Raw genomic sequence first — 13,888 nt, 5'->3', positions numbered from 1 at the left:
GGGGGGGAGGATGTAGAAACTCTTTGTACCTTGTGCTCCGTGTTGCCGTGAGCCCAAATTTGCTCTAAATAATTTTTTTTTTTTAAAAAGTCCTTCATGGGCCAGGTGCAGTGATGCACTCCTGTAATCCCAGGTACTCAGAAGGCTGCTGTACAAGGACTGAAAGTTCGAGGCCAGACCGGTGTGGTGGTGCACACCTGTAATCCCAGCACTTGGGAGGCTAAGGGAGGAGGATCCCTGCAAGTTGGAGGCCAGCCTGGGCTGGGCAATTCAATAAGACCCTGTTTTGAGATAAAAAGTTTAAAAAGGGTGGGGGATGTAATTTAGTTGTAGAAAGCCCTGGGCCATTCCCAGTATCAAAAAATAAAGAAAGGAAGGAAGAAAAAGAAAGAAAGAGAAAGTCCTTCAGACTCAGCTGAATTATTTCCACTACCAATGTTTTGTTCCCCAATCAGAATTTTTCACCCATTGTGGTGATTCAATTTTTGTTTTATTTTTTGTTGAACTGGAGATTGAACCCAGATTTTTTGCACTGAGCTATATTCCCAGCACCACTGCCCCATTTTTAAAAATTTTTTTGAGACAGTCTCATTAAGTCACTAAATTGTCCAGGCTTGGTTTGAATTTGCATCCTCCTGCCTTAGTCTCCTAAAGTGCTGTGATTACAGATGTCTGCCACCATTCCAGGCTGTTATTTATTTTTGTTTTTGTTAGACTGTTATTATTACTACTCTGTGTGTGTGATGCTGGGGATAGAACCCAGGATCTCCCAAGGCAAGCATTCTACCACTGCGCTACATCCCCAGCTCTTGTTACTTTTATTATTTTTGCCTACCTTTGTTACTTTTTTTGGATTTTTGAGACAGGGTCTTGCTACATAGTCCTCTGGCCCCAAACTCGTGGGGATCCTCCTGCTTTAGCCAGCCAAAATGCTGGGATTACAGGCATGTGCCACCATGCCAGGCCATCGGCCATTGTTACTTTTCTTATGGCACGCTGGCTCTGAATCAAGAATATTGGCTCTGAAATTAAGAAAGAGTCCTTAGCCAGGTGTGGCAGTACATGCCTATAATTCCAGCACTCAGGAGTCTGAGGCAGGGCAATCGTGTTGAGTTTGAGGCCAGCCTGGGCTATACAGTGAGTTCAAGGCCAGCCAGAAATACATAGTGAGATTCTGACTTTAAAAAAAATCCTAGTCCCAGCTCTGTTACTCAGTAGTTGTATAATAGCAGGCAAGCGAATTTTCACTCTTTGGAAATCAATTTATCAATCCTTAAATCATGGTCCCCTCTGCGGATTAAAGGAGATAATCTCTGAAAATCATGCAACACAGTAGGTGCCTCTTTCACCAGAGCAAAGGTTCACACATTTGTTCGTGGACACTTCAAGGATATATGGATGCACTTCAAGGCATCTAAGAATCTCCCAGGAAATTCAAAGTTTTGTATGTACTGTTTTTCTGAGATAGTTTTTTTTTGGGGGGAGGGAGTGGGGTTTTTTTGCTTGTTTGGTTTTTTGAAACAAGGTCTTGCTGTGTATGTAGTCCAGGCTGGTCTTGAACTCACTATGCAGCTCAGGGAGGCCTTGAACTCGTGGTGATCCTCCTGCCTCAGCCTCCTGAGTGCAGGGGTTACAGGCCTTCAGTCACCATGTCCAGCTCCTTCCTCTGTATTTTAAAGGGTTAGTAAACTAAAAAAAAAAAGATTAGGAATCTTCATGGAGACTATAATGGCCTTGAGGGATTAGAGCTAGTGTTTCAGATTTTAACAGGTGCTCTTTTTTTTTTTTTTCCAGTACCAAGGATCAAACTCAGGACCTTGCACTTTCGAGGCAGGCACAGCACCACTGAGCTAAATCCCCAGCCCAACAGGTGCTTTCTTGGGCATACAGTTCCTAATCTTCACAACAGTCCTTTGAGGGAAATATTAGCATACCCTTATCCAGAGGTATTACTATACCCATTATTTGTGTGTGTTTGGTACTGGGAATAGAACTCAGGACCTTGCGCTTGCCAGGCAGGCTCGGTGCCACTGAGCTACATCCCCGGCCTCAGCATACCCACTATTGAGAAACTAAGTGTAGGGCCGGGGATGTAGCTCAGTGGTTTCGCTGTCTGCTGCACAAACTCAAGGACCCGAGTTCGATTCCCAGTACCCAAAAACCCAAAAAAACAAGAAACTAAGTGTAAAAGGTAGAGTTTCTGGCTGGGCGTGGTGGAGCACGCCTGTAATCCCAACACACAGGAGGCTGAGGCGGGGAGTTTGAGGCCAGCCTGGGCGACATAGCGAGTTCAAGGTCAACTTGAACTACATAGGGAGACCCTGCCTCAAAATTAATTAATTAAATTAAATAAGTTAAAAGTTCCTAAACAATGCAAATATTGAACCTATTCTAGGCCAAGAACGGACCTAGACAATAGGAACCCAGTCCCAGCCAAAGTTCTCCACCTTGGCTGCCTTCCCTTTGCAAGTCTGCACCTCCAAGAGATAGGTCTCTCAAATGGGAAGGGAATCAAGAGATGGAGTGGGTGGACGGAAAGGGGATGAAAAAGGAATTAAGAGTGTTATGTACCTGTAGTAGCTCCACATAAAGAATGTAAACATTAAGTACTGCAAACATGTACTAATTAAAAAAAAAAGTCTGCATCTCCGCCACCACACGTAGCTCACGAAGGGCTCACGAAGGCTTCGCTGGTTTTTGCTAAGGTGGAAACTGACTTTCCACCTTTAGGACTGAAAAGCCCTTGGGGTGCGTAGCTCCGCCCCACGCCGGGTCGGGCCACGCCCCCTCTGCTGTGGGCGTTATGGGAGGGTTCCCGGCGTCCCTCGGCTACGTTCGGTAGTTTCCGGCAATAATCGAGAGTTTCTAACGTGCCCCCTCGTTGTCTCTCGGCCGCCGTCCTCCCAACCAGCACCCCCCTTTCGGCTCCCTCCCTCCTCCTTCTTCCCTCCTCCCTCCTCCCTCCTCCCGCCCCCCACCCAGCCCCAGCTTGGCCCTGCTGGCGCCTCTGGCGCTAAGGGCTGGCCAAGATGGCGGCCTTCGGGATCTTGAGCTACGAACACCGGCCCCTGAAGCGGCCGCGGCTGGGGCCTCCCGATGTGTACCCTCAAGATCCCAAACAGAAGGAGGTGCGTTAAAAAATCCGGACTTCCAAGGGGCCAGGGCAAGTGATTTGCATTGACAATTTGGGGAAGGGGGGCGGGGCGATTAGGTGGGAGCAAAAGTCCCAAAAGGGGGAAGAGTAAAGTGGGCCGGTGTAGGAGAGCAGGGGATGGTGGGAGGGTTCCAAGACATAAATAGCGAATGGTGGTGGGGCCGAGCCAGAGGCGCCCCCTCTACGCGCACACACCTCAGAAAGTTGTCTCAGGCAGCTTCATGAGGAGGAGTGATGTTGAGGGAGCTCTGGTTGGTTGGGAATCTTAGTGACTTGTGGGGGCGAGGGTGGGGTCCAAAGGAATATAAGGCCCTAGCTTTAAATAATAATGCCTTCTACTCAGAGTCCTCCACCTCCCTTTCTCCGTGTTCACTTCTCTTCTGCCCTCCTCTTCCACAACCTCCTCCCAAGGGAAAAAAAAAGCTAAAATGCCATTTTCCTGCCTCAGGATGAACTGACGGCCTTGAATGTAAAACAAGGTTTCAATAACCAGCCTGCTGTCTCTGGGGATGAACATGGCAGTGCCAAGAACGTCAACTTCAATCCTGCCAAGGTGAGACAGTCCTGCCAGGCTGAAGGAAAAGGCTAGAAAAATCTGAGAAGGAGCAATGGCCCTAGGTTGGGAAGACTTAAAGGAACAACCTAAGTGGCTTCAGTGTGCCTTCATAATCCAACCCTGTCACGTTGTCATTTTCCCATCATAGGCAGGACCACCTGTCTGCCCCTTCTTCCCACCCTGAGGTATAGTTTTCTTTCCTCAGATCAGTTCCAACTTCAGCAGCATTATTGCAGAGAAGTTGCGTTGTAACACGCTCCCTGATACTGGTCGCAGGAGGCCCCAAGTGAACCAGAAGGACCACTTCTGGCTAGTGACTACACGATCCCAGATTGCCATTAGCACCTGGTTCACTGACCTGGCTGGCACCAAACCACTGACACAACTAGCCAAAAAGGTGAGGTACTCTTTCCTGTTCTTAAAACCATGGGGGGAGTGTTGGTACCAAGTAACCCCCTATTCTCAGATTAAGCTACATAAATATCAGTTCATGGGGTAACAGAGACCTCGCTATTTGTGATGTCCATCCAGGTCCCCATTTTCAGTAAGAAGGAAGAAGTGTTTGGGTACTTAGCCAAATACACAGTACCTGTGATGCGGGCTGCCTGGCTCATTAAGATGACTTGTGCCTACTATGCAGCAATGTCTGAGAACAAGGTTAAGAAGAGACAGGTCGTTGACCCCTTCATGGGTGAGTAATTTCTAACACTGGATGTACCACTGATGACTTCAAGGAGTGATAGCCCCTTGGCATCATCCCCCCCTCCCCCCAGGGATTGAACTCAGGACCTTGTGCTTGTAAGGCAGGTGCAGTGCCACTGAGCTAAATCCCCATTTCCTTTCTAATCTATATTCTTTGTTTCTGCTTGTGTCTTGGACTCAGTAAACATCAAGTAATTTATTTTGATTTTGTGTTTTCTGGTACTGAGGATCAAACTCAGGGCCTCGTCAATGCCAGGCCAGCACTCAACCACTGTGCTGTACCCCCAGCCCTGACATCAAGTAATGTGATTACCTACTGTGTTCAGATACTGAGCTATAAAAATGACCTGTATATAATCCCTGCCCTTACTTAGGATGCTTATAGTCTAATGGGGTTGAAAAGCACATGTTCTGATAACATAATTAAATATAGAACATGGTGGATATCAAAGAAGAGACAGAGCCAGGCATGCTTGTATATGCCTGTAAGCCTAGCATTCAGGGAGGCTGAAGCAGGAAGATCACAAATTCAAGCCCAGCCTGGATAACTGAGTAACTTAACAAGTCTCTGTGTCAAAATTTAAAAATTTTTTATTTGGGTACTGGGGATGGAACTCAGGACCTTGTGCTTGCAAGGCAGGCGCGGTGCCACTGAGCTAAGTCCCCAGCCCCCAAATTTAAAAATTTTTAGACAGCCGAGTGTGGTGGTGCATACCTGTAATCCCAGCACTCAGGAGGCTGAGGCAGGAGGAAGTTTAAGGCCACCCTGGGCTACATAGTGAGCTTGAGACCAGCTTGAACTACATAACAAGACCCTGTCTCACCCCTCCAAAAAAAAATAAATAAAAATTTTTTAAAAGAACTGAAGATGTAGCTCAGTGTGAAGGTCCTGGTTTCAATCCCCAGAAAAGTTCTAGAATGTAACTTAGTGTGAAGGCCTTGGGTTCAAATACCAGTACCACCACCACCAGTACCCCCCAAAAAAGAAGCTGGGGACTATGATGCATGGCTGTAATCCCAGGTACTCGGGAGGCTGAGGCAGGAGGATTACAAGTTTGAGGCCAGCTTGGGAAACTTAGGAAGACCCTGTCTCAAAAATTTTTTAAATGTTCTGGGGACATAGCTCAGTGTTCCCTGGGTTCAGTCCCCAATACCACAAAAAAGGAAAATGAAAAAAGAGACAGAAGGTTTTTTGAGACTTCAGTGTGCAGAAAGATTTCTTTCTCTTGGGGATACCTGGGAAGACTTTGAGAAGGTGGCATTTGCTTAGAGGCTAAGGATGAATAAAATTTACAACTGTGGTGATAGGAGGTAGAGATAGGGATAGAAGGTATTCTAAGCAGAAAGATAGTTTCAAATAACCCCCATTCTATCTTTTCTCTAGAATGGACTCAGATCATCACCAAGTACTTATGGGAGCAACTACAGAAAATGGCTGAATACTACCGGCCAGGGCCTGCAGGAAGTGGAGGCTGTAGTTCCACGATAGGACCCTTGCCCCATGATGTAGAAGTGGCAATCAGGCAATGGGACTATAATGAGAAGCTGGCCATGTTCATGTTTCAGGTAGGGAGGAGGCCATGTTATATGTGGAGCATTGGATTGAGCCTGATCTTGCACTCTGCTGGTATAGAATGGATCTGCCTGCCGCCTTGCCCCAGTTTTCATTTCATTTGCCTTATCTGCCTCATCTCTAATAGTCGCTGGGCTGAACTAATCCTCTTCCCACTCCTGGTACCTATAGGATGGGATGCTGGACAGACATGAGTTCCTGACCTGGGTACTTGAATGTTTTGAGAAAATCCGCCCTGGAGAGGATGAATTGCTTAAACTGCTACTGCCCCTACTGCTTCGAGTAAGGCCTAGGATCTGGGGGGGTCTAGGGTGGATTTGAGGAAGCCTAAGATGTTAGAGCAGTGTCCCTTGAAGAGAACCATGAGCTCTGATGGTCCTGTTTTCACAGTACTCTGGGGAATTTGTTCAGTCTGCATACCTGTCCCGCCGCCTTGCTTACTTCTGTACCCGGAGACTGGCCCTGCAGCTGGATGGTGTCAGCAGCCACTCATCTCATGTTATATCTACTCAGTCAACAAGCACGCTGCCCAACACCCCTGCCCCTCAGCCCTCAACTAGCAACACACCCTCAACACCCTTTAGTGACCTCCTTATGTGCCCTCAGCACCGACCTCTGGTGTTTGGCCTCAGCTGTATCTTACAGGTAGGTACTAAGTGGACTCAAAAAAGTATTAAGAGTCTAAGAAGACTGAGTGCCCACCCTGGAAAATGGGTTGGTTCCAAATTGAAAGTGGGAGTGGGCATTGAGTACTCACTTGGAGATTGGGGTGTTAGTTCCCTTTTAGGGGTTCTGGTCAGCCTCTCCCAGGGCTAAATAGAAGGCCCAAAGCCTTTTAGGAAAGTAGGTGCAGGGAGGGAGATCAGGAATGGATTGCTGGCTGACTCAGAAACTTAAACCAGGCATGGTGGCTAAGACCTGTAATCCCAGCACTCAGGAGGCTGAGGCAGGAGGATCACTCGAGGCCAGCCTGGGCTACATAGAGAGTTCAAGGCCATCTTGAACTACATAGTGAAACCTTGTCTCAAAAAACAAACTTGGTTCAAATGGGAAGGCGAACAAGGAAGGAGGGAGGGAGAAAGGAAGGGACAAGAGAAAAGGTGAAAATGGAAAAAATGGAAACAAAGGGGCTTGAGGGGATTTGGGGGGGTAAAGGGATAAAACAGGGCTGGGGATTTAGCTCAGTGGTTCTGCCGCCTGCCTCGAAAGTGCAAGGTCCTGAGTTCAGTCCCCCGTAACAAAGAAAAACTGATACTGCCAGGCGTGATGGCACAGGCCTGTGATCCTAGCACTGGGGAGGCAGAGGCAGGAGGATTGCCATGAGTTTGAGGGAAGCCTGTGGTACATAGTGAGTTCAAGGCCAGCCTGAACTACACAGTGAGACCCTGTCTCAGAAAAAAGGGATAAAACAAAATTTATTAATAAAAAAAGCGAAAAAAAAAAACCCAGAAACTTAGAGTAACCTTGGATCTGAAACCTAAGGATTGGGTCTTATGGGATTTCTGAGAGGCAGCCATAGTAACTGAGTTTGACTTAGCTGTTTCTGTCTGCCAGACCATCCTCCTGTGTTGCCCTAGTGCCTTGGTTTGGCACTACTCACTGACTGATAGCAGAATCAAGACGGGCTCGCCACTTGACCACCTGCCTATTGCCCCTTCCAACCTGCCCATGCCAGAGGGCAATAGTGCCTTTACTCAGCAAGTAAGTCTGACCAGTAGCCTCGTACTCCCAGGAAGGGATATGGGGCTAAATTTCTCTTCCAGAAATAGTGATTTGGAGTCTGGTAGTGCTCTTTTAGTCTTTTGCATGCCTTGGGTACATCCTTAAAGCTTTCCTTTTTGATATTGCAGGTTCGTGCAAAGTTACGAGAGATTGAGCAGCAGATCAAGGAACGAGGACAGGCAGTTGAGGTTCGCTGGTCTTTTGATAAGTGCCAGGAAGCCACTGCAGGTGGGTATCAGAGGGCAGATAATAGGGAGTATATTTGGGGGAAGAATGGGGTGGTAAAGACATAGAGATCTGAGAGTCATAATGCATCAGAGCTCTGGATAAGTCCCCTTTACTGCTTGTCCTCCTCAGGTTTCACCATTGGACGGGTGCTCCATACTTTGGAAGTGCTGGACAGCCATAGTTTTGAACGCTCTGACTTCAGCAACTCTCTTGACTCCCTTTGTAACCGAATCTTTGGACTGGGACCTAGCAAAGATGGACATGAGGTGAGCAAGACAGGCACTAGAAGGAACAAAAAACATTGCAGGAGGAATTGTCTGTATGAGGGGAAAGTGTGGTGAGGCATTGAAACCAGGGGACGTATGGAGAGATATCTTCCTGGGCCCAGGATGTCTTAAGATGGGGCCCAATCATCAAGAGATTGGAACTCACTTCTTTGTTTTCAACCCTACCTTACTCATCCCTGTGTTCCTTTGGTCTCCAGATCTCCTCAGATGATGATGCTGTGGTATCATTACTATGCGAATGGGCTGTCAGCTGCAAACGTTCTGGTCGGCATCGTGCTATGGTGGTAGCCAAACTTCTGGAGAAGAGACAGGCAGAGATTGAGGCCGAGGTTAGGGAACAGAGATAAGAGAATGAGATTGGTCAAATGGGAAGGAATCTGACTGGGAGTGGAGACCCCAGAGAGATTGGGGTTCAGAGTTGATGGTGTGTATGCCAGGCATGGTGGCATATACCAGTAATCCCAGCCCTCGAGAAGCTAAGGCAGGAGGATCACTTGGAGTTCGAGGCTAGCCTGGGCTATATAGTGAATTCAGAGCCTGCACGAAGGACATAGTAAGACTGTCTCCAAAAAATGACAATAAGAAAAGTTGATGGTGTGAGAACAGAATAAAGAAGTGACAGAAAATCTACAGGGAATGTTAAGAACAGGAGGCAGAAGTAGGAAGGTACATACTGATAACCTGCTTAAAGAAGAGATCAAGGCTGCAATTGGCAGGTGGCAAAGAAAATGAAGGACAGAAGGGGAGGAGAGGTGAAAAGTATGGGGTGGAGATGGCATAGGAGGGAGTTCCAGGGTCACACGTCAGAGTGTAGAAACTGGGAAAAGTCAGCCAGGTGTGGTGGTGCACACCTGTAATCCCAGCACTCAGGAGTCTGAGGCCGGAGGTTCGCTGGGAGTTCGAGGCCAGCCTGGGCTGCATAGTGATTTCAAGGCCAGCCTGAACTACATAGCAAGACCTTGTCTCAAAAAAACCCAAAAAACAGGGAAAAGTCAATCCTCAGCTTGTTCTCTCATCTTGCAGCGTTGTGGAGAGTCCGAAGCAGCAGATGAGAAGGGTTCCGTTGCCTCTGGTTCTCTTTCTGCTCCTAGTGCTCCCATTTTCCAGGATGTCCTCCTGCAGTTTCTGGATACACAGGCTCCTATGCTGAGTATGAACCCCTGCTACCCTTTAGTTTCTCTGCCAAGTCTCAGTTACCTGCCACTGTCATCAGAAAACAATTAAGGGCCTTAAGGTCTATATTTCAGTCTTGGGCTCTATGCAGAATGACTTTTAGACATAATTCTACTCCCTGATCATCTTACACTTTAAGAGAATAGAGAAATACAGACAAGAATAAAAACAAGAACATATGATTAAACCATTTTCATTTTATAAAGAGCTGCAGAGATGCTCTATTCCTTGCTAAGATGATATGTGGAGCAGCAGGTGGGATAACCAACTATACTCTTGTCCTTCAACAGTCTGGAATTTTTTGTGCTCATTCCTATTATTGCCTCAGGAGTGTACCACTGAGATACTGTAGAGCAATGGTGGTGAGCCAATGACATGCATGCCACAGCGAGCTGTTTGTTATCATTGAAAGCTGTAAAAGGTTCACCATCACTGCTCTAGAGCATCATGCCTAAGGTGTGTCCCTCTTTCTGTCCCCTTTTGTGCTTTGTGAACTCATATGTCTCCTCATTTCCTCCTAGCGGATCCCCGAAGTGAGAGCGAGCGAGTAGAATTCTTTAACTTGGTACTACTGTTCTGTGAACTGATTCGACATGATGTTTTCTCCCACAACATGTATACTTGCACTCTCATCTCCCGAGGAGACCTTGCGTTTGGAGCCCCTGGTCCCCGGCCTCCCTCTCCTTTTGATGATCCTGCTGATGACGCAGAGCGCAAGGAGGCTGAAGGCAGTAGCAGTAGCAAGCTGGAGGTGAATGGGCTTCTCATTGCCCTTGATTGTTTCTTGACATTGCCATCTTCACAGCTCCCAGAGGTCTCTGAGAGTTTGTTTTGCCCAAGAAGGGTATTATTAACCTTTTTTTTTTTTTTTTTTTTTTTGGTTTACAAAGCACTCTCATATCAGCTTTTTTTGTTTGTTTGTTTTGATTTTTTTTTTTTTTTTGGTACGGGGGATTGAACTCAGGTCCCTGCGCTTTTGCTTTTGCTTTTGCTTGCAGCGAAACCACTGAGTTAAATCCCCGGCTGTTTGTTTTGATTTTTGAGATAAGGTCTCACTCTGCAGTTCAGGGTGACCTTGAGCTCACTGTATAGCTCAGGCTGGCCTCAAACTCATGGCCTCCAGTGCTGGGATTACAGGCATGCACCACTGTGCCTGATGGTATCAGCCTTTCTTCTTTTTTTTAGTGCTGGGGATTGAACCCAGGGCCTTGGGCATGCTAGGCAGGTGCTCTACTGCCAAGCTCTACCCCATCCCCTTTACATCAGTTTTTTCATTTCATCTTCTCCAACAGCCTTGTGAGCTATTCTTATTTCCCATTTAAAGCTTATAGAAACTAAAGCCCATACTGGCTAAGTGATTAGACAAGGTTTGAGTCCAGAACCTGTGGTTCCGCTAGTTGGATCTCTTCTCTCCAGTTTTTCTATCAACTTTTTTTTTCTTTTCTGGTACCAGGGATTGAACTCAGGACCTTGCGCTTGCAAGGCAGGTGCAGTGCCACTGAGCTAAATCCCCGGCCCTTCTATGAGCTTTTCTATTCAGTGGGGAGCAGCTGCATAGGACTAAAGCTGCTTTGCTTATGTTCTATGCCCTCAGGATCCAGGGCTCTCAGAATCTATGGACATTGACCCTAGTTCCAGTGTGCTCTTTGAGGACATGGAGAAGCCTGATTTCTCAGTAAGTGAGATCCTGTGTAGGGAAGAATCCAGCTCCTTAGATCTTCTCATTATGTCTCTTTTTGGAGTTTCTTTGTACTTCCTCAGCCTCTTTTCTTCTAAATCCTGCTCTTTTTGCCTTTCTTAGTTGTTCTCCCCTACCATGCCCTGTGAGGGGAAGGGCAGCCCATCCCCTGAGAAACCAGATGTCGAGAAGGAGGGGAAGCTCCCACCTAAGGAGAAGATCGAAGGGACCCTTGGTATTCTTTATGACCAGCCACGACATGTGCAGTATGCTACACACTTCCCCATTCCCCAGGTACTGTTCCCCAATACCTGTGACTATCTGTTCTGAGCTCGGATTTCTGTCTAAGGCATTGCTGAGCAGTTGAAGCTGTTCTTGAGGGTGTGGGTGTGCTGGGAAGGAGCTTGAGCACAGGGGCACCGAGGGTGCAAGCATGCTGCAGGAAGAGGACAGGTCTGTGCTGGGTCTGATGGTACTGCTGGGATGCAGGAGGAGTCATGCAGCCATGAGTGCAACCAGCGGTTGGTCGTACTGTTTGGGGTGGGAAAGCAGCGCGATGACGCCCGTCATGCCATCAAGAAAATCACCAAGGATATTCTGAAGGTTCTGAACCGAAAGGGAACAGCAGAAACTGGTGGGTTTGAGGCTCCTTAAATAGATCTCCCTCAGAGAATGCCCTAGTCAGTCTTCCCATCCCCAGTGTAGGGAACTCCCCAGTCATATCCCAATGTCCTGTCTCTTAGAGTCTCCTGAGAGCTCTAGTCCTTTTGAAACTTCCCCCCTCATTCCCCTCCTCTGCAGACCAGCTTGCTCCTATTGTGCCTCTGAATCCTGGAGACCTGACATTCTTAGGTACCTCACAGTAAGCCCCATACTCCCCTTCCTCCCTCACCCTTCCCTCCCTCAACCTAGCACCTCCCTGTACATACTCCTTTAAAGTCCACATAGTCTGTGGTCCTCTAAACCTTCTTCACTGTTCCCTTCCCTTCATCCCCCCAGCCCTTCCCTTCTTCCCGTTTCCTTCCCTCCCTCCCTCCCTTCCCGTTTCCTCTCCCTCCCATAGCCTTTTCTCCATACCCCACCCGCCCACCCTCAGTCAACTAGTTATCTTTCTGTTCTGAATCATCTCTTTCAACTGTCCCCTCAGGTGGGGAGGATGGGCAGAAGCGGCGCCGCAACCGGCCTGAAGCCTTCCCCACTGCGGAAGATATCTTTGCTAAGTTCCAGCACCTTTCACATTATGACCAACACCAGGTCACGGCTCAGGTGTGGGCCTATGCCCAGCCCCCCTTCCCACATTCTGGCCTCCTGTCCTGTTTTTCTTATCTTTTTTTCCCCTAGGCAGGCCAAGCCTGCTGGTCTCATCCCCTTCCACCATTGTTGGTTTCCTGCTTCCCTGGTTCTTCTTAACTCCCTCCACTCCTGTCTCACTCCCACTGCCCTTATCAGGTCTCCCGGAATGTTCTGGAGCAGATCACAAGCTTTGCCCTTGGCATGTCGTACCACTTGCCTCTGGTGCAGCATGTGCAGTTCATCTTCGACCTCATGGAATATTCACTCAGCATCAGTGGCCTCATCGACTTTGCCATTCAGGTGGGGAAGTTAGGGGAGATAAGAGTAAAGGAAGGAATTCTGTGCTACGTAAGGTCATGAGGACAGGAGTAGAGATTCCAGCCATTTTCCCAGGCTGTTTGGAGGGGGTAGAAAGACTAGCACAGAGGGAGTGGTACATGAGCTAAGACTAGGAATAGAGGCTTAAGTGTTCCCTGGGGTGGCCCAAGAGACAGATAAGAACATTGGGTACAGAACATCCTCCCACAGTGGAGTTCATAGAACTGTCCTGGAGACTGGTTAGAGGTGTCATTAATAGAACAAAAGACATTGGCATGTAGAAATAGGGCCCTTGTGTGTTAAGGCAGCTCTAGTAGGAAGGGGCTCAGGCCTGGCCTTGCCAGGTTCCTCCCAGAAAAGGGGGTTATGTATGACATGAAGGGCATCTTCTCTTCTCTCACCCCCATTCACTGCGCTAGCTGCTGAATGAACTGAGTGTGGTTGAGGCTGAGCTGCTTCTCAAGTCCTCGGATCTGGTAGGCAGCTATACTACCAGCCTGTGCCTGTGCATCGTGGCCGTCCTACGCCACTATCATGCCTGCCTCATCCTCAACCAGGACCAGATGGCACAGGTCTTTGAGGGGTAAGCAGAGCTTCAGAAGACCTGAAACATACAGGGCTCTGGCAAATGCTGGTGAAGTTGCTTGGGAGGAACATGTGGGTTCACCCTGGGAAGTGCCTGCTGTGCAGTTGAGAAAGGAATGATGTTACCAATCTGCTTCAGAGGGCCTCTGTGCCCTCAGCCCTGTACACCACCTGTTGATCCTCCCAACCCTGCCTCTTATGACAGGCTGTGTGGTGTAGTGAAGCATGGGATGAACCGGTCAGATGGCTCCTCTGCAGAACGCTGTATCCTTGCATATCTCTATGATCTGTACACCTCCTGTAGCCATTTAAAGAGCAAATTTGGGGAGCTCTTCAGGTAAGAGAGGTGGGAGGTAAGGGGTAGAGAGTGGGACCTAGTCCCATCTCCTTCCCATTACCATCCACCTCAGGAGCAGAGCACAGCCCATTACCCTGTTGTCTACTCAGGGTCAGTTATAGGCCATGTACTCCCATGTGCCATTGCATTACTGACAGCAGCCCTTCTGCCGCCCAAGACCCTTCCCTGTTCCTCAGTTTCACATGGCTCCTTTGATTCCCAGTTTGCTGTGGCACATCTCCCTTTTTCTTATCCCAAAGTCGCTTGCCCCTTGCCTTTTTT

The 13,888-nt window shown here is 48.1% G+C and overlaps 1 protein-coding gene across 1 annotated transcript; it reads left to right on the top strand.

Moving 5' to 3' along the window:
- The first annotated feature begins 2,808 nt into the window (after positions 1 to 2,808).
- Positions 2,809 to 13,882, top strand: Med12 (mediator complex subunit 12). The gene is made up of 21 exons (XM_087209873.1): positions 2,809 to 3,128; positions 3,603 to 3,707; positions 3,916 to 4,107; positions 4,242 to 4,401; positions 5,797 to 5,978; positions 6,157 to 6,267; positions 6,376 to 6,630; positions 7,540 to 7,686; positions 7,836 to 7,935; positions 8,065 to 8,201; positions 8,420 to 8,551; positions 9,246 to 9,372; positions 9,917 to 10,146; positions 10,990 to 11,070; positions 11,197 to 11,367; positions 11,563 to 11,707; positions 11,875 to 11,925; positions 12,221 to 12,339; positions 12,523 to 12,666; positions 13,104 to 13,267; positions 13,475 to 13,882. The coding sequence occupies exons 1-21, from the start codon at positions 3,030 to 3,032 to the stop codon at positions 13,608 to 13,610; spliced, it is 2,988 nt and encodes a 995-aa protein (XP_087065999.1). The 5' UTR covers positions 2,809 to 3,029; the 3' UTR covers positions 13,611 to 13,882.
- The last annotated feature ends 6 nt before the right edge of the window (positions 13,883 to 13,888 follow it).

This window comes from Heterocephalus glaber, unplaced genomic scaffold, assembly GCF_053883595.1.
Source record: "Heterocephalus glaber isolate CG9 unplaced genomic scaffold, H.glaber_assembly_v1.0 deba00001068, whole genome shotgun sequence".
Lineage (NCBI taxonomy): Eukaryota > Metazoa > Chordata > Mammalia > Rodentia > Bathyergidae > Heterocephalus > Heterocephalus glaber.
The sequence above is the reverse complement of the archived record's forward strand: the minus strand, read 5'-3'. Positions and strand labels throughout refer to the sequence as shown.

Bases quoted from the DNA above. Each gene is read 5' to 3' on its own strand.
- Med12 (XM_087209873.1), top strand. From the start codon at position 3,030: ATGGCGGCCTTCGGGATCTTGAGCTACGAACACCGGCCCCTGAAGCGG. The intron at 6,268-6,375 runs GTAAGGCCTAGG...CTGTTTTCACAG, and splicing joins TACTGCCCCTACTGCTTCGA to TACTCTGGGGAATTTGTTCA. The intron at 8,202-8,419 runs GTGAGCAAGACA...TTTGGTCTCCAG, and splicing joins CTAGCAAAGATGGACATGAG to ATCTCCTCAGATGATGATGC.